General features: G+C 40.9%; 1 protein-coding gene across 1 annotated transcript in view; it reads left to right on the top strand.

Annotated features, from left to right (window-relative positions):
- Positions 1-20,921, top strand: part of GPC6 (glypican 6) — a 1,123,860-nt gene that overhangs the window by 1,083,970 nt on the left and 18,969 nt on the right. Inside the window, exon 7 of the mRNA XM_036297016.1 lies at positions 15,977-16,113. Within this exon, the coding sequence (XP_036152909.1) occupies positions 15,977-16,113 (137 nt within the window). The remainder of the gene's footprint in view (positions 1-15,976; positions 16,114-20,921) is intronic.

Raw genomic sequence — 20,921 nt, 5'->3', positions numbered from 1 at the left:
TGACATCTTTGCTGCTTGCAGGAGACAAGGAGAAGCCATTGAGGTTACTGGAGGCTTAAGATGAAAAGGTGAAAGTCAAGTACTATTATGTCCCTGGAGACTAATCATGAGAAGAGTAAATGGCACCCCTCCTTGGTGCCCCATGGGGTAAATTGGATCTTTAAGGTAACCAGATGGCTCCCAAGAAAGGTAATTTACCTCACAGGGGTAAGAACTTGATTTCCAAAAAAAGTGCACTTTAGACACCCAATGATGCCATCTGTCCCCACGGTGATATTTCTACTCATTAAGAACTTCCAACTCCAAGTGCCCTGGCAATATATTAACTTACTAAGCTTTATTAAATCTTCTAAAAGATCATGGGGGGTAGCAGCATTTTCCTAATTTGAGATCAATTTGTAGGGAAATTATGTGACTTTACCAAAGTCACAGTTGAAGCAAACACATTTCCATGTACTGGGAACATCTGCTTCTCTTCCCTATTGAAGAGGCTTCACATCTCTGAGCTTCTGCCACTCGGGGTCCCTCTGCCGAGAAGGACTCTTCCACTCTTCTCCCTGCAGAATGGTGTTCATCCTTTAAGGCCCAGTTCAACACCACCTCTTCGTTGGAGCCTCCCTGAATCCTACCTCCTCCTAAATAATAAAATTGGATTATACTTCTCATGCCCTACAGCCCTTAAGTAGATAAGCTATTTATCATGCTTATTAATGTGTAAGCCTCTTTCCCCCACCAGATAGTAAGTTCCTTAAAGGCAGGACCATCTCATGTATATCAATCACTGTGTGCCCAGTACATTGTAGACACACTAAACAAATGTGTGTGTGTGTTGCGGGGGGGGGGGGGGGGGGGGGTTAGTTGAACTAACTACCCATAAGTCGATTCTAAGCAAGCATTTCTTCATAAAATAAGGAACTTTACAGAAAGATACCCCACACTATGGCAGTAAGTTTATTTTGCAAGTAAGGGTATCTAGAATTTAAATTTTATTTACAATTTCATTTGGAGACCCAGATTATCCTTTGCCCACTCTATTTTTGGGGGTCATTCATTCATTTGCTGTTCATTGAGTATCTCTACAAACTAGGTGTTGGGTTGATGGGATACTCATCTTCTAGGATATGGTGAACACAAAGGATAGAGGCCCTGCCTCTATGTCACCTGAGGTCTGGGAGTGAAGACCCACAACCACAAGAAATAGGGAAATCTTTACGACAGAAAAAACCAAAGGGATGTCTGTGAGCACATACCGGGGAGGTCCTCAGTGACTCTGGGTGTCAAGGGAGGAACCCTAGAAGAGGGCCATAGAAACTGAGACCCACAGAAGGAATTAGCCACTAAATCATGCTCTTCTCTTCCTGGTGTGTGTGGACTACATGTGTAAGTTGGAGCTCAGACACATCCTTTGGGTCCTATGATTTACATTCTTGGATAAATTTATTAGTCTCTCATTCTGTGGTTTCTCACACTTCCTTAAGCCAAAATCACTGGCAATTAAAGCAATTCCCACTTATATTCACAAAGAAAAAGGCAGAATATTGTGCTATGTCATAAGTAGAACACAGAAGATGCAAAAAATAGCATTTATTATGCACTACACAGTACAGGTCTACATAGTTAAGTATAAATCAAATCACGCATGCCCAAAAGAGATTTATATGCTTTTTGTTGCCTTTTCCAAAAGAGATTTAGGGCAACCCATCTCTACCCTAAATGGCTTAAGAATTTAGATAAATCTGATTTTCACCAATCACTTACAGAATATTTTTCTGTGCTGCATCTAAATTATTTTTCCAATACATATATGTCTTTGTGGTTACTCTTGCTGTAGGATGGAATCATTTTTGCAATATCTTACTTAAGAAGGCCCTGCTCAATTACACCAATCTCGGGTAATTGCCATTTCCCAGTAAGTCCAAATATCTGTAGCTGCTTCAGAGAAAGAGATCAGAATACACATCTATTTCTAGCTTTGGTTGGAAAGAATGCAGCCCTAAACATGTGGAATTAAATGATGAATCCTAAAATATTCAAGAATGCCTAAACTCGAAATGTAAAGCTTTGCTATGCCTCCTCCCCCTTTTTTTAATTAGCAGACATATTTGTAATGTCCTAGATTTCATTCCCTGAAGATAAAATTTCAATATTTTAAGAGTAACTTCAGGTGGTGATGAACTTCACAGAATCATGCACCATGTCAATCACAAGAAAAAGTAGAGACTTTGTATGGATTTTCTGAGTATTGTCTAAGACCCAAGGAAGGGGTTACACATTTGAAGGAAAAGTTGGCAAAGAAGTAGAATTTTTTTCAGCAAGACTGGATGTTCAGAACGTCAAAATTTTTCACATTTGGCAAAATTGGGCTATTAAATATATAAGTTTTTCTGGACGTTTCCTGAATTAGTGCTAATTTCCAGGGTGGTCTTATACAAAGAAATTAGTCCATGCCAATGCTGTGGTCTTCTTGGCTATATCAAGAAATTAAGAAAAAGTGGGGGAAATCTACTTTTCAAGTCACAAAGAACTTCTAAAAGTTTTCATTCCATAGTGACAGAATAGATGATGATGGGAGCACAGGTCAGTTTTTAAATATCCAAACTGCTTCAATGTGCCTTATGTAACTGCTAGAAATACTGAATTCATTCTCCTCCTTTGAAAATGCACCCGAGACCTTCCTATCTGGTATTATGAAGATTACATATCTAATAACCTGATTTAGGACCAGTACTTGTTCATGCTCTATACCAGGGAGAGCTCCTTGGGGATGTCTGCACATATACAGCCAACATACTGCCTGAGAAATGATAGAGGCCAAAGTTAGGAACCGAAGAAGACAGAGCTGGTCTCAAAAGCCACGAGTAGAGAGCGAGAGAGCAGAGACTGGATATACGCAAGGTCAGAAACCGGAAGAGACTTTACCATGTGATGGGCAGAGCAAACAGAATACGCAATTGGCAACTGAAACTAGCTATAGATTTCAAAGGAACAAAGCAAGGTTGGGGGCTCAGTCTTACTGCCAGTTGAGGAGGAGGAACAAGAATATGTTTATGTTATGTGGTCAAGCCTTGTCCATGCAGACCCCTCCCAAAACTGCTCAGAGAGGGAAGTGATCTGCTATAGGTCAGGCAGCAATTCACAAGTCCTCTCTGTGTTAGATATCAATGTCTGACGTTGGAAATGTTTACATGGAGTCTAGGTCAGCATCTGTCAAGAAATCTCTAGAAGATCTGGACCATGGGAGCTCTGCTGAGCCTCCAAACTCAATGAGTCAGTGATAAAAGCACTTCTTAAAAGTATTCATATTATCAATGTTGAGAAGCAAATAGTGCCATAATTTAGGTACCCACTGTGCAAAATAATACTTTGATTTCACATGCATTCCCATAGACCAAATGTCTTCCTGACTTTTTTCTTCCATTATTGAATTCAATGATAGTTTGATGCGAGACTGTGTCATCTCTCAAGTATGTGTAGAATGCTCACTCCTCTCGCTTGCCTAAAGTGTAATACCATAGGGAATGAGACACTATCAGAACATTAGCTATAAATATGATTTTGAAAATTTGTGGTTGTTTTCTTAAAAATTTGACCTGAACAGCATAGGAAAATATTTCTGATGTTTCCCATACTTATTCCACTTTAAGAAGCAGGGTTTTGCCAGAAAAGACCTCATCTGTCTTTTCTTGTCTGTATCCCTAATGCAGTGTCATCACATAACCAAGAAACCCCAAATGTGAAGTCCGAGGGGAGGATGCGAACTCCATTTTTCATCCAGTTCCCAATCCCCTGAGAAGCTGAACAAAACTAAGCATTGTCTTTTTGAACCTTCAAAGATTCTTTCATTTCTACCAGTCATTTCATCCTTCTCAGTTTTTTCTATAAAACCAATGTGTGTTTATGTCCTTGGAGAGTAATGTGAAAAGTACCAAACCACAGGAGGGAAAATGTGTCACATGGTAACAGAATAGCACTTGTTATTGAATTCCCCTGGAACATCTGCAGAAGCCCAGAATGTGAGATGGGTTTTAGGCTGGGGAGTGACTCAAGCACTTAGCTGAATGCTGGGTGTGTTGTTTGACCAAAATCCACCTTGGATTCACTGACAACCTGCATGCAACAGGACCCTACTGTCATCCCCAAGACTTATTTAGAAGGTGCCTGAAAGAAATCATGCTATAAGTGATTTATCCAAGCATTGCAGATCCCACCAAAACATTACGCTGTAGGCAGGGACCATCTGAGACATGAAAAATAACACCAAAGTTTTCACAGACTCAAAGTAAATAGAAAACATGTTTAAGTGGATAGGATGCTCAGTGCTGTCCAGGCTTCAGCATAAATCAAGCAGGCAGAGTAAGCAGGTCATGTGTCTTCAGCTTCCTTGTTGAATTAACTGCTACTAGTAACCCCTACATCCTCAAGAATGTTAGGAACACGTTATTTACAGAAAAAGCAGCATTCTCTTGGAATCTTTGGAACCAGAAATCCTACAGATGGTCTGTCTGTTTTCTCACTGAGCGGGTGAGAGTTGTGCACAGGTACCTCCACAGACCTGTTTGATCACTGAGTAGGTATGACTTGAATTCTAATGCAGGGACACACCGTGAATTGAATGACTTGGGCTTCTCTAGAGTAAAGTCGGATGAGGTCACTGCCTTTGGAACTGGATTATTAAACTCTCAGGTTGCAAAAGAGGTATTGTGAATGTGAACGTGTATTTCCCTTCGCTTGACCAAGTAAAGTGGCCTTGTCCGTGAGGTACAAGGGGAAGCTGCCTTTGCTTCTTTCTTTAAACAGATTGTTTTCCAAAGCTAACAAATGACCTTCAGCCTATTAAATATTCACATTGGTGGTTTTTTCCCCCATTCAATATGTATTATTTAGTGTATGGCCCTTTAATTATTAATCATTTTTTTCTAAAGATATGGTATATATTATTTACATCCGGTTACATTATGTTTTCATACAGATGAAATAGGCACATTGGAATCTTTCTAAGTCATAAGCAAATAGGGCATTTGGCCCAGTGCACACAACTGGTCTCCAGGGAAGTGAGTTCTGGTCTGTGCATGACTGAGGTAGGATAGCAGGTAGCCTTCTCAGAGCTCACTGCTCACACTTCACTGGGACGAGCTGAGGAAATAGAAGGTCCAAGATAGACAGACTTTGGGCCTCAGGTGGGCAGATAGCAATGGGCAAGGTCTCTTGGAGGAGACCAAATATGCTCCATCAAAGGACCCATAAAGGAGGCAAAGGTAATAACAGTTCAAAGATACCCCAAATCAGATTTGAACAGGTCATGTGGTGAAAAACTAAAGGGAAGGTACTAGAAACTGTATGTCTTCATGAGTATTGTAAAGACTGTTTAAGATGGGATTCATTCCATTTTTAGTTCAATTCTCCTGGTTTTTCTCTAAGCCAAGATTACCTTTGAGAGCCTCAAGGCTCTTCCATCACACTGGTGTAAATTACACCTGGAATGACATTGGAGATGACAATAGACTAGAATCCTAATTAGATGATTGGAGGCAACCATCTGAGATTCTCCCTCACTCCAGGGATAATCAGGTCATGGGAAAATGCTTTTGTTGGAAAGCCTGCAGAATTTGCCCAGGTCTTCCTTGCTCTCCAAAGGAAAGTCCAGAAGACAGTAGCTGGCAGATAATCAATCATTTATGAAATCTTACTTCCCTTAGCAGATAATCAGCAATGCTGTTCAAGTATTTATTCATTCAACAAATATTTCCTAAGCACCTGGGACATGCACAGTGCTGTTTACCAAGTCTCCGCTGTGGAGCAGATACTCCCCAGGAGTCAGGAAGGGCAGAAGCTGAAGACCAGAGCAGTGGCTAAAAGGGTTGGCTGCTGCACAGATGAAGTCATCCCACTGCTAGAGGAGGCCCTGATGCATTTTTTGTCTTTAATCCCTCTGGATAGAAATTACTAATTATCTGGCTTCTTAATTGTCCTCATGGCAGAGTTCAGAGACCACCCAAGAGTGAATATCAGCAAAGCCTTATTTGCTGGGGAGGGAATATGGTTTTCCTCAGAAAGGAAGTTTCCTGACAAATTAATATTAGCGCTCCCCTCCTTTGCTTACCTATGACTATCATATTTGCTCCCTGTCTGTTTAACCACTCTAGACAGGGAAGCAAAGAACACTTCAAGGGCAGCGACTGTGTCCTGGCCATATTTGTTTCCCCAGAGTGTAGCAAAAACCTGAATTATTAGAAGGCAAGCAAGACATGTTTAGTGATGAACATGAGCAGCAAAAACCTTTTTTTTATTTAACTGTTGTATTGGAATTTTTTCTAAATCACAATGCACTTCCCTGTCTCCTTAAGTGAATTTCACTGAAAGTTTTGCTTGCTAAGCACTGATCCATTGTATCAGGGCCTGCGCTATAGACTAGTTTAGTGAGCTTGAAAATGTTTTCATCTTGTATCTCTAACAGCAAAATATCAGAATCATAGACACCCAGTGTATTTATAACTATTTATGTACAAAGTATATATAAGCACTACTTGATGTTACATTCTGTACCTTGTGAAAGTTATGCAAAATTAGTAATTTTTGAAGAATGAGATAAAGCAAAGAATCTTCATTATTTTTACTCTGTGGTGTCACAGGTATACTGAGAGTAAGCGAACTATCTTGCCTGTCTTTGTATTGTTCATTTGTGCTTGCACTGTCCAAAATGAAAGAAATCGAAACTTTCTTTGCCAAAGTCTATTTAAGTCTCGCCCATTTAATTACTTATTTAATACACATAATCTAATCCGTAAATTCATTCCAGCATATATGAACTGTGATCGATTTCAGTGCTCCAGGAGCAAGCTAATGAGGGATGCGGGAGGCGCCACTGGGAGCCCCTTTCACTCTTCAAGTCTTAGTCTTCCCTCAAGATAAGAGAGAAATAGCCATCGCCATATCGACTGATGAAGAGGCATATAAATCTGTAGATAGATTAAATATTAGGAAACCTTCATTCCTTTTATATTTTTATATTTAACCACCATATCTCCATAAGTGGGGCAGAGAGTCAGCTCAGAGAGATGGGAGGATCATATTTTTTTTCTTATGATTTTCAAACTAATGAGGTATTTACAATGACTAGGTCATGCTTACCTCTCTATTTGGGAGCCTGCTTACACTTTTGTCCCTGAGGAGGAAAAGGAGCCCTCAAATGAATAAGAGGGAAAAGCTTGGGGGGCCTGGGTGGGTAGCAGTTCTTTTACCTTTTATTTGTTAACTTAGATTAAACTGAGCTGTGCTTTTCTATCTGAGAGAGATTGTAGGAAATCTGGTCCCACAGCCCACCCACCCACTCTTCTCGACAAGACATTGTTCAAAAGGCCCAACATCTCCTGTGAGATGTTGTTAATGGAAACTGTCTCCTGGCAACTTGCTTTGGTAGCAGCTCAAGAAGCTTGAAGTTCAACTTGTTTCACGATATTAATAAATGCAAGGCTAAGAGCTGGCAGTCAAATCCTTGGGAGCAGAACCATGGACGAACAAAGGGCATCTGGATTTAGGTTCACTTTCTTCATATCAGAACTCTCTAGTCTGATGAGAAAATTTCTTCTAGTCAGTGGCTGAGGTTGCAAGTGACAGGGCTTGGGGTCTGTGCCCTGCTGCTGTGGGCCTCTCCCTGCCTACCAGTAAGAACTGCAGATGCCCAGAAACCAGCAAACACAGGGCCCTTTGGGGGCAAAGTAATTTTTTCTAATGTGCTATTGCTTGGGAGGCCCAGGTGTTAAGATTAGCTTCTTCACTGTAGCTTTTGGCAAGAGTTCACTCAGACCTCCCTCGAATGAGACCCTCTCGGTCTAAGTTTAAGGGGAAATGGAACAAAACCTTCATTTGAGGGAACTGAAGGGAGTGTGTCCATCTCACTGGTGGTAGCAGGAAAATGATTTCCTTGTATTCCAATAAGATGACTTTCCAGAAAGTGAAATTAGTTATGTTCTGGCTTTCCAATGGCGAAATATAAATAAATTTTATAATTTAGCCAAAAAATCGTAAATAAAAATAGAAGTTTTGATGTTTTCATACTGAATCACATTGAATCATCTTGCATACCCCCAGGAATATACACACACCTCCAACACCAACCCAACACACATGCTTTGGAGACCATGCTATAGGCAATGTCCCTATTAAGCCTAGTGGTTAAGAGTAACAGTTCTGAAATCTATGTTTGAATTTGAATCTCATCTACATCATTTACTAGATGCATGGCAAGTTTTTTCACTTCTCTAAGCTCCTAATTTCCCAGTTGCAAAGACAGTATAATGTACTACATCAGTACAGAAAGTTTTGAAGATTGAATATGAGTGCTTTACAATAGGCATATGAAAAGATGCTGAATATCACTAATCATCAGAGAAATACAAATTAAAACCACAATGAGATATCACCTCACACCTGTCAGAATGGGTATCATCAATAAATCAAACTTGGCCAGTGTGCTCAGATATTGAACATTGCCCATGAACCAGGAGGTCACAGTTTTATTCATGGTCAGGGCACATGCCCTGGTTGTGGGCTCGATCCCCAGTAGGGGGTGTGCAGGAGGCAACTGATTGATATTTCTCTTCCATCGATGTTCCTATCTATCCCTCTCCCTCCCTTTCTCTAAAATAATAAAAATATATTTTAAAATAAACAAACAAACAAATAAATACATACCAAGTGTTGGCAAGGATGTGGAAAAAAAGGGGCACCACCCTGCACTGTTGGTGGAAATGCAGACTGGAACTACCTTATGACTCATCAATTCCACTTCTGAGTATTTATTCAAAGAAATCCAAAACACTAATTCGGAAAGATATATGCACCCCTATGTTCATTGCAGCAGTATTTACAATAGCCAAGATATGGAAGCAGCCCAAGTGTCCATCAAAAGACAAAGGGATAAAGATGTGGTACATTTATAAAAAGGAATATTACTCAACCATAAAAAAGAATGAAATCTTACCATCGCAATGGCATGGATGAACTTAGTGGGTATTATGCTAAGTGACGTAGGTCAGACAGAGAAAGATAAATATCCTATGATTTCACTTATATGTGGGATCTAAAAAATAAAATAAACAAAACAGAAATAAACTTATAGATACAGAGAACTGATGGTCGCCAGATGGCAGGGGGCTTAGGAGGATGGTGAAAGGGATGAAGAAGTACAAATGGCCAGTTATAATAGTCGCAGGGATGTAAAGCACAGCATAGGGAATAGAGTCAATAATATTGCAATAACCACGGATGGTGTCAGAGAGGTACTAGACTTATCAGGGTAATTCCCTCATAAGGTATGTAAATGTCTAATCACTGTTGTACACCTGAAACTAATGTAATACTTTAGTTTTTATACTATGTCAACTGTAATTGATAAATTAAATTTTAAGAAATGAATGTGAGTGCCATAGCTCAATGAAAGCCCACAGTTAACCCCAACGACTTTGAGTCAATTACTGACCTGGGCTGAACACAGCAAAGCGCTTAAGACACTATGTGCCCTGACAACAGGCTCCTTTCCCCTCACGTGTTCATTATTTTTAACTTTTTCAAAAAATACTAAAATAGTTGAAAAAATATTAAAATGAACATTCATATACCTACGGTGGAGACTCAGTAATGGTTGCCTTTTCTGCTATTTTCAAGTAAGTAAAAAACAAAGCACTTTACCCCTAAATATCTCAGCATGAATTTCCTAAAAGCAAGGGCAGTCTGTCTCTTATGCAACCACAACACCAGGATTACACATAAGAATATTAACAGTAATTCAGTAATATCACCTACTGTCTATTTATATTCAAAATTTCCCAGTTACCTCAAAACTCTGTCTTACAGCTGGATACCCATCTCCAAATCCCAGATTCAGTTAATTAGCATTTGTTTGCTAAGCTTTTAGAGTCTCTTTTCATTTACAACAGTCTTTGTTCCTTTTTTCCTTTTTTTTTTTAAGAGTGGAGGCCAGTCGTCTTACATAATACACGTATCTCACACAGTAGGTATGTTTCATCACTTACTTATGGTGTTCGTTTGTGCCTCTTTCCCCAGTATTTCCTATAAACTGGAAGTTAAGTCAGTAGCTTGATAAGATTCAGGTTAAATATTTAAGACAAGATTACTTTTTAAATGAAGTTGTCAGACAACAGTATTTGGACAGTTCTTTCTGCTTTTTGTTCTTGCTAATCCCTTTGTTCTTAGCAATGACTCTCCCCTGTCAGTATCCTGCCTCTTTTGTCTAATTTTACAGTTCTATAAGAGTAGGGATAAAGGTGGTACCACTGTCTGCCTAGAGCAGCCGTGGGCAAACTACGGCCCGCGGGCCGAATCCGGCCCGTTTGAAATGAATAAAACTAAAAACCAAAAAGACCGTACCCTTTTATGTAATGATGTTTACTTTGAATTTATATTAGTTCACACAAACACTCCATCCATGCTTTTGTTCCGGCCCTCCGGTCTAGTTTAAGAACCCATTGTGGCCCTCGAGTCAAAAAGTTTGCCCACCCCTGGAGAGTCAAGTACTCAGGTCCCTCTAACAGACCTTAAACTAAAAATATATGTCTTTACTGAAACTGTCAATTAGAATCAACTCCAGATAAATTCTAAAAGTAGGCTCATGTTTTCCCTGTGGACCCCAACAGTATTTTGGGGGATCAGAGTCTGAAGGCATAACAAGTCGTTTAACTTTCAGGATCTTGCAATAGCATAAATGAAAAATATTTAAGACTTGGGTGTCACTAATATTACAGTGTTTAGTAATAGAGTATAAAATACTGGAAAACGGTAAATATAATTTGCAAGTATTGGAGAAAGTTAATTTGTCCTTGAATGGCTTATTTGGTAGAAACAAGAAAAAAAGATGTTGTAAATCTCATATTTGATTTTAAATCTCATATTCAAGCCTTTGTTCCCATCAGGTTTGCATTATTAATGAATTGGGACTTGCCGTTATTGTCAATAAGACATTTGTGCTAAGGGTGCTTGTTAACATAAAGCTTAGCTCACTATTGTGTGCACATAGTTTCCAGGAAATAAACAAAACCAACTCAGATCTGAAGCTACAGCAAAGTAGTCCCACATATTGTTCAGAAATAAAAACAATAGAAAGTATTTCTAAACAGTGTGAGACTTGAAAAAACTTTCTTGAAACTGGAAAGGAAACTGCAGTCGTTCAGATGTTCTTTAGAATCAAAGGCATGTTCCTCTCCAGGGGCGAACAGTGTCCGTTTTTCCCAGGTGTCTGCACCACCATTCCGGTGGGAAAGAATTGGCTGATGTTTCTGTGAAGAATGTGGAAACAACATTTGCATCTCTCTGCTCCTTTGCTGTTATCTCCTTCACTTGCCTGAGTGCACACAGCCGCTCCTAACCTGTGCTGTGGGGACTCATCAGAGAGGATCCACATCCTCGCATAGCTTAACGGCTACTCTCACCGCCTTGGAGACAAGAGCGCACATTGTGTGACCCCAACCATTTTGTCTAAGCAATATTGTCTGGGACCTGGTAATAGAGTGAGACAATTAAATCCATTTTCTCAATTGGCATGTATTAAGCACCTCCTGTGTGCAGAAACCTGTGTGACCAACTTGCCCTGGTTTGCCCAGGGCTTTCTAATTTTAGCACTGAAAATTCAGAGTTCTACAATCCCCTACGGGCAAACTGAGGTGACTGGTCGCCTGACCCATCCTCAGCACTGAGACAAGTTAGAACCTTGTCTTTGCATCAAGAAGCATGTGATCGAAGAGCAAATAAGAAAAGTTAGACAGTTATAAGTGTGGGGTGATCAGTACTTGGAATCATGAACAGGGCACTGGGGAACACACTGTTGAATCTGAATCTAACTTGGGGACAGAGCACACCTTGAAAGAAACAATGCTGAAGTTTAGTTAAAGAATGAGCAGCGTAACACACACAGTTAAATTTTGAAAATATTAAAGGAGGAGATACCTGTGGAACATAATGCAATTATATTCTTTCTCTGTGCCAAAAAATACATATTTGGTTCAGATTCTCACAGCATAAAGGTGGTAACTTCGTTATAAAATAATCAGAAAAGGAATGCTTATTCCTGCTATCCTTTTTTTTAATTATTGTCTAAAGTTTTACATATGTCTCCTTTTCCCCCAATTAACCCCCCACCCCCATCCATTCCCACCCCGGGGAAGCCCCCACCGCCCCAGTGTTTGTGTCCATTGGTTATGCTAATATGCATGCATACCAGTCCTTTGGTTGCTCCCTAACTCCTGCTATCCTTTATCATGGAACAGAACAAGCCTTACATAGTTCAGTCCTGAGGCTGGGGATAGTTTCCTAATGAGTTATGAACAGACAAATCCTGACTCTTTCTCTGGGGTTTGTGTTTGAGACACTGAGAATGAGTGGCCTGGAGGGGGAGCCCAGACTGGAGGTAAAAGACACCAAAGCTGAACAGATCAACTCTGAGAGATGTTATTTCTGACATACTTAATTGGAAAAAAATGCAAACTTACCAAAAAATGCATTTCAAAAATTTATATAGCTCCCTTTAGGTTCACTATTCATTTAAAATTTGCCACATTTGCTTTCTTTCTTTCTCCATGCATCTAGGTATTGATTGTTAGATGATCATTACCATTATTATTATCATTATTATTATTATTAAGGCATTCTAGAGTAAGTTGTGGAAATGATAATTCTTTCATCCTAAATACTTTACCATGTATCTCCTATGAAGGCAATATTCTTCTATATCACCATAGTACAATTTCATATTCAGGGAATTTAACACTAATACAATATTCCATTGATATGGAGCTATTATTCAAATTTTGCAAACTATTCAATAATGTCCTTTACAGACATTATTTTCTAATTTAGCATCCAACCCAGAGCCGGGTACTACACTTAGGCGCCATATCTCTTATTCTTCTTAATCTGGAAAAACCTCTCAGCCTTTCTTTGTCTTTTATGACTGACGATTTGAGGAGTACAGGCCAGTTGTTTTGCAAAAAGTCCCTAGCTTTGTGTCTGTCTCATGTGTCCTCATAATTGGATTCAGGTTATGAATTTTGGCTGCAGAAATGATGTGCCCTTCTTGTCACATCGCATCAGGAGGTGCACGACATCAATTTGTCCTGATACTTTGATCACTTGGGGACCTGCCAATTTCTTGCCCTGTGAATTGGCCAGTTTCCCCTCTGTAATAATACATAATCGGGGGAGGGTGTACTTTGGGGTTGTGTAAATATCCTGCTCTCCATCATACTTTTTACTCAACATTTTTCGTATTTGTTCTAGTTTGCTAGGGCTCCTGCAGCAAAGTATCACCAACTGAGGGGCTTACGATGACAGAAATTGAATCTCTCACAGTCTGAGGGCTGGAGGGCTGGGAGCCCAGTGTCAGCAGGGCTGGTTTCCTCTGAGGCTGGGAGGGGGAGTCTGCCCCAGGCCTCTCCCCAGCGTCTGGTGCTTTGCTGGAAATCCTCTGAGTTCCTTGACTCATACATGCATCGCCCCAGCTCTGCCTTCATCTTTATATGGTCTTCTCCTTGTGTGTCTCAGTCTTTGTATCCAAATTTTCCCTTTTACAAGGACAAATTCATATTGGATTAGGGCCCACCCTCAAGACCCCCTTTTACTCCATCATCTCTGACAACCCTATTTCAAAATAAGGTCACAGTCGCAGGTACTGGTGGTTCCGACTCCAGCACTTTTTGCAGGGGACACAATTCATTGATGATATTTGCTGAGATCAGGTGTTACTATGGTGGGTGCGGAATGGTGATTTTTCTAACTAGCTTCCTTTCAACATTTATCAGTTGGTATTTGGGGGGTTGGATTTTTTTGTAATTGAGAAACAGAATGTACATCCATCTATGTGCTATCTATCCGGGAATGACACTTACCTTTAAAACAAAAAGAAATAAAAATGAGTAACAACATACACAAACATCTGTGCCTAGAGAGGTGAGCAGAAAAAGACAGCCTCTTATTGCAAACTTTCTTACCCAGTCAGACCACCTAGAAGGCAAGCCAGGGATAGTCTGTGGGCCAAGGTCACAGGAACAGAAGGGGGGAGGGAAGACTCAGAGTGCAAGTTTCAGGACCTCCTAAACACTTCTGATGTGTAAGTTACTTCTTGGAATATCATTACTCATGGATTGTTCTTCACACCCTAAAGCAAAAGTAGCATCACACTATTCCAGAGGTTCTCAACCTTCCTAATGCTGCGACCCTTAAATATAGTTCCTCATGTTGTGGTAACCCCCAACCATAAAATTATTTTTGTTGCTACTTCATAACTGTAATTTTGCTACTGTTATGAATCGTTATGTAAATATCTGATATGCAGGATGTATTTTCAGGGGTCGCGACCCACAGGTTGAGAAGCGCTGCAGAGGTACCATTTCTCTGATTCAGCGTTCCCATCATCTTTAGCACTTCATGGGTGAGCAGATGTGTCCCAGGACTGAAGCCCCTGTTGTCATCAGAACCACAGTTAAGCAGGGGCCAAGGACTATCATTCTAGAACTACTAAAAAACATGACAGGGGCCAAGGACTCTCATTCTAGAACTACTAAGAAATATGACAGGAGCCAAAATCAATTGTCAGAGTCTTTTATGTCTTTGTGTTCACTCTTAAACCTGACAAAAGACCTTTGGAAATTTTTTTTCTCAAGTCTATACTCCATCCACAGTAAACACAGAATACTTTGTGTCCAAAGACTATTGATCTCAAATGTACAACAACACCATTAAGTCCCAGTGGTTCTCCCTTCTGAGGTCATATATAGATTTGCTAGGAATGTCATAACAAAGTACCACAGACTGGATGGCTTAAACCCACAGAAAGTTTTTGTCTCACAGTTCTGGAAGTTAGAAGTTCAAAATCAAGGTGTCGGTGGGATTGGTTCCTTCTGAAGAAAGGGTCTTTCCCAGGCCTTTTCCCTTGGCTTGTAGATGGAGGCCTTCTTCCTATGTTCCCTCACATTGTCTTCCCTTTGTGCATATCTGTGTCCAGATTTGCCCTTTTTGTAAGAACACCAGTCCTATTGGATTGGAGTACCCAAATGACCTCATTTTAAACTTCTTTGCTTCTATAAAGACCATCTCTCCAAAGAAGATCACATTCTGAGGAACTGGGGGTTGGGACTTTAGCATATAAACTTGGGGGGCATAATTCAACCTATAGCAGATGCATTTCAAATGTTTAAACACTTTCCCAATGTTCATGTAAGTAGAGCAGGAAATCAAGGTTGTGTCTGCATGATTCTGGATGTTAATTATGGAACTGAAATGGGACTGAATTTCTCTCCTACCCTTTCCCCAGGAACACAGTCAGTGTGGAGCCTGAAAACACTAAAGATGGTGTGACTAAGCTTCTCCGGGCCACCCATCCACGGGGCTGTGGATGGTACACTTGCCTGTGTTTGGAACGACTTTTTTTTCTCTTTGGCAATAGAGATTTTTAAATGGGTTTGGGTTGCTGCTCGCCAAGTGTGTGCTATACGGGCCTGTCAATTAGTCAGGAGCAGAGGTTACCAGCAGCTGAATTAGTGACAATATGTATTTCTTGCAGAAACGAGTAGACCATTGGGAAAGATGTTTTATCTCTTGGTGCATTTATGTGACATCCAGGCAAATGAATTCTAAATAATGTGTTTGGGGTGTTTGCGAGGCACACCTACTTCTCCCATTTGGACAGGGACCCAGAGCCAGTTGAGATGCTTCATAGTTCTTAACTCAGAGGATAGGGGGGACAGAAAAGATGGAAAACAAAAAGTGGATTACTTGAGAGCTCTCTGCCAGAAGCTGGAGGAAGATTGAGGGGGGGGGGGGGGGCTTTCCTGGACAACAATCCTGTCTCCCTCTTAAAACCAAGTACTGGTTCTAGCACACATCCTCACCCCCCTATATGGTGTCCTTGTGTAGAGATGGACAGCACCTGGGGAGAATGGTCACTGTCTTCCCTTGCTTTCTTGATCAGGTCACAGACATAAAAGAGAAACTGAAGCTCTCTAAAAAGGTCTGGTCCACTTTGCCCTACACCATCTGCAAGGATGAGAGCGTGACAGCGGGCACATCCAACGAAGAGGAATGCTGGAACGGGCACAGCAAAGCCAGGTGAGGGGCGACTCGCTGTTTTTGCAGACGGGGCTCTGCGCATCCAGCTCCGGAAGGTACTCCTGGCACAGCTCCGCAGACCTGTTTATGGAGAAAGCAATGGAGGGTGGAGGGGACAAGTCGTCACTTAGCGACAGCTGTTCGGAGTGACAGGTTTGATGGGCACCTGGGAGCACTTACTCTCAAGGTGCCATTAAGCATGGAATCCTTGTTCTGAATGCCTTGCCTCTGGATGAAGGTGGAGGCATGGTGACAGATGCCAGGTTACGGATATCCTGAGATCACGAAGAGCCTTTTATGTTCACTTAATGACTTTAAGACAGCGGAGCTATTTTTATCCGTAGTTACATTTGCACGGCTTGCTGTGTTTTTCCATCACAAGTTAAACAGGAAGTGAAAATTCAACTGTAATTTTTTTCACCCTTCAAGACAAAAAGTGTTTTGAAGTGCTCATTGAAAGGGGAAGGGGGAAAACAAAATGATGGAGGGACAACCAGGAGGGCACTCTCATAGGTCCCCTGCCAGGAAAGTCCCACTGGAGCCTCCTGATGAGAGATGGCTCTGTTGTCACCCTGCTGCTCTGCTACCCAGTGCTATCGCCGCTTGATATGAAATCTCTCAATTTCTTGGATCAGCCCAGGAATGGGTTTGGCCCGAGTCATCATTGGGTGGAGAAGTTGGACGGGGGAACTGGCTGGCTGGCTGGGAGTTGGCAAGCAGGGCAAGACACCAAGAGAGGGGTCTGCCCGAACCCTCCCCAATGGGGATGCAGGTGGGTAGAGCAGCTGGTACATTGGCCTCCAGGAATCTTTGGGGATTGACCAGCAGGTGGAGAAGCTAAGAGGGGTGTCTGTTCTGGAGCCTTATTGGGCAGTTTGGGGCATATGAAGCAGCTGTGATCAAAAGACAGCAAGAAGATACATGGATGTTAACTTCAGGAGAAACTGCAGAAGGTAAGCAGGCATTCAGTGAGATGCTCATTAGGTGTTTTGCTTACATTGTAGAGTTGTGGTTTTTAGCATCTATTGGCAGTCATATTATTAGCTTGCTGGGGAAAGCTTCACAAAGAGAAGACTAGACAGCTATGGGAAAAGCTATATTTCAAGTAGCTCCAAAATATCAATGTGCAAATCTTAGATCATGAGGTACAGGAAGATATTCACGATATCAACAACATGCTCTTCAAAAATGCCTAGTAATTTACCAGTGTCTGGCCTTTTAGGACAGAGACCATTGGCTAGGAGATGCAGCTGTGAGCTACCAGCCTCTAAGGTTCTTTCCTGGTAACTGAACAGAAAGACACTGTGAAGGATGACCAGATGGCCTAATGCAGGGGTCCTCAAACTACGGCCCGTGGGCCACATGCAAATACAAATATTGTATTTGTTCCTGTTTTGTTTTTTTACTTCAAAATAAGATATGTGCAGTGTGCATAGGAATTCGTTCATAGTTTTTTTTTAAAAAACTATAGTCCGGCCCTCCAATGGTCTGAGGGACAGTGAACTGGCCCCCTGTTTAAAAAGTTTGAGGACCCCTGGCCTAATGGATAAAGTGGCTGATTTTCTGAGCTGCTGTTTCCCATCTGCGTTTACCTTTCAGTCTTGGCTAAAATGAAGGCTGTGTTTTGAACCACATTCCCATGAATGGTTACACAGATTGCTGGATTTTGGTGCATATACAACTTTGAAAATACCAAATAAAAAGTGGTTGCAGGTGTGGACTGGGGAGGGGATACACGCCATCAAGAAAATGAATGGGGAAGGTAAAGATCATTGAAGTTAGAGCTAGAGGTGACTGGGATGGTTCAGCCAAGTTCCTCATTATGTACACCAGGAGCACAGACAGGGTAAATGATTAGTCCAAGGTTACCCAACAAACAAGGGTGACAGCTGAAATCTCCCAAATCCTAGCCCAGTATTCTTTTCACTTTTACATCCTGCCTCTAAAACACAGCCCTCCCCAGGTTAGGAGAACAAATGAAACAGATCCTTAGCTCTGAAAAAGATTTAGTGGATCTGCCCTGGCCAGCATGGCTCAGTTGGTTGAGCATCATCCCATGCACCAGGAGGTTGCAAGTTTGATTCCCAGTCAGGGCAAATGCCTGAGTTGTGAGCTAAATCCCACGGAGGATGAGCAAGAGATAGCCAATGTCATTGATGTTTCTATCTATCCCTCTCATTTCCCCTCTCTCTCTCTCAAATCAATAAAAACATTTTTAAAAAAGATTTAGTGAATCTACATTGATTCATTAAGTTAATCATTCAATCAGCAATATCTTTAAGCACTCCCTCTGTCCAGATATCATGCACAACTCTGTGGATTAAATGCTATAACATGGCAATGTTGTCTGCCAACATATGAAAAGGCACAGTGGATTTTGGAACTTCAAGTACCATACTGTGGGACTGTAGGTTTAGGAAAGGACCACATAGGTGGTACTAGACCAGCACCTGGAACAATACTCAGGGATCAGATTTTAATTTTATCCTGAGGACCATGGGAAGCCATTGAAGGACTTTATGCAGGTGAGGGAACTCATCAAACTTAATGCAATAAAATCATTTGCAAGAATATGCCAGAATGTAACCCAGTATATTATTAAAAAGATGAGGCTGTCAAATATTTGTGACTCGAGTTATATTCCCATTGAAATATTATAATTTCATTGTTTCTTTTAGTTCCTTTTTGAAAAATTCTTCTACTGGAATATTATAACTTTATACTTAATAGCATAATAAGTAGATAACCAATAAAGACTTGTTGAATTAAATTTAATTGAAGGTTTTTCTTATTCAAATATTAATTGATCTTGAGACTTTTTCATTTAAAGAAATTTAACTGAAATTTTATAAGTTGAAAAATCTATTTTTAAAGCAGATGATGACCTATTTTTTCCTACTTTTGAAGTATAGATTTTCAGATGACAGACATTTAAGAATGCTTGTTTAAAAAAGAAGAAGAAAGAAAGGTTATTCTTATCCATCTGAAATAAAATAACCAGAACTTTTTTTAAAAAAATCCATTGACAGGTGTTAATGGAAATAGAACAGCAATGCTTATTAGCATTAATAGAGATTGTCACAGTCTGGAGTTGCTACACTCGAGCCTATAGGAAGAGACCACTGATAACCCAGGCATATTCCCTCTCTTTATTTTTTATTGACTCCTTCAGCCACATTCTTCAGTCACATCCACTGCTACAGCCCTTTTATCGATCTAGGTATTTGGTCAGGCCTGTCTTCCATCACCTATATTTCTCCTGATTACTAGTATTTTCTGAATGCTACTCCATAGCTCTTTACCATGCTTCCTTGATTCAGAAACATACCTATTTCACATTTGACATTTCTGAAATCAAAATTACTCCTATAGTGGATATGTCCATTTACCTCAGCGATTATTTTATTTTTCCAAATAGCTATTATTAAATGAATGGCATCTGTTGAAATTAACGACTTGAAATAGAGAGAACAGGAGACACACATTTGGCTGCTATGGCAGCCACAGGGTAAAACCTGCTGTGTTGAGATAATGGTCAAGGGTGTGTGAGGGGAGCCAGGGGACCCACCTTTGTACCCTGCCCCTGCCTTCACCCATCCCTGGGAGATCTCACTCTGCTTTAATAGCTAAACTAGTCTGGAAACGGGGTAGAGCACAAGGAGGAGACTGTGCCCTTTGATGGGAGGAAATTGGCAGGTGGCCATGACCCTGTCAACATTTAAATCTCTATTCTGACAATACCAGGTCATCAAGAGGACCCCGTCCCTGCTTCCCCTTTCCTTTCCAGCCTCTTGGGACAATATAAAAACCAATGCAGTAATGTCCATAAAAATAGGTTGTCAGCTTAAAAACAATGCTTCTCAAACATTGATATGCAGGCTAAATTTGGGGCATCTTGTTAAAAATGAAGATTCTGATTCAAGAAGTCTGGGTGGGGCCTGAGATTCGGCATTTCCGACAAGCTTCCAGAGTGCGGTTGTTAGTGGCCTCGGGACTGCAATTTGAGTAGCAAGGCTCTGAGGCCAAGTTTGCTAGATTTAGCACATAACAACACCAGGCGCCAAATGGAACACACGTATACTACAAAACAGATTCATTGTTTACCTGGAATTCGGACTTAACTGGAAGACCTGTATTTTATCTGGCAGTTGCCCTTTAAGCTCCTTTAACATGTAAGAAATTCCTTTTTTATTCCTCAGACGGTATATTGCAGCATGTTGTTTTCTCTTTGTCTTCATGGAAACCCTTGATGTTCTCTTTAATGGGATGCCCTTGTGGGCCACAATGGGCACTTTGAATCCCTGCTAGAACTTGATTCAATTAGTGGCTTAGCCAGCTCAAGCCACGGTAACAAAAATACCATAGACTGGATGGCTGAAACAAATTTAGTTCTCATAGGCTAGAAGTCCAAGATCAAGGTGCCACAGGATTGGGTTCTGGGGTTAGCTCTCTTCTTAGCCTGTGCCCTAACATGACAGAGAGAGAGGGACTCTGATCTCTTCTTTTTCTAAGAGCACTGATTGCATCATGGGGGCTTTACCCTCACAACCTTGTCTAAACCTAAGCCTCCCAAAGGCCCCACCTCCAAATACCAGCACACTGGGGACTGAGGCTTCAGCATATGTTCTGGGAGAGGGGAGGCAAAAAAAAAAAAAAAAAAAAATGTAGTCCACAGTACTTAGTACAAGAATTACATCCTACTTTATCAGAATAGATACGAAAGGATTTTCCTTAGAATTCATGGTAACAGCTATCACCCAAGCAAGGCAGCCTGGGATGCATGTGCAGGGGCCAGCAAGAAGGTAGCC

The sequence above is a fragment of the Myotis myotis genome, unplaced genomic scaffold, assembly GCF_014108235.1.
Source record: "Myotis myotis isolate mMyoMyo1 unplaced genomic scaffold, mMyoMyo1.p scaffold_m19_p_3, whole genome shotgun sequence".
In the NCBI taxonomy this organism is placed as follows: domain Eukaryota; kingdom Metazoa; phylum Chordata; class Mammalia; order Chiroptera; family Vespertilionidae; genus Myotis; species Myotis myotis.
Note: the sequence above shows the minus strand (reverse complement) of the source record. Positions and strands in the feature narration are given on the sequence as shown.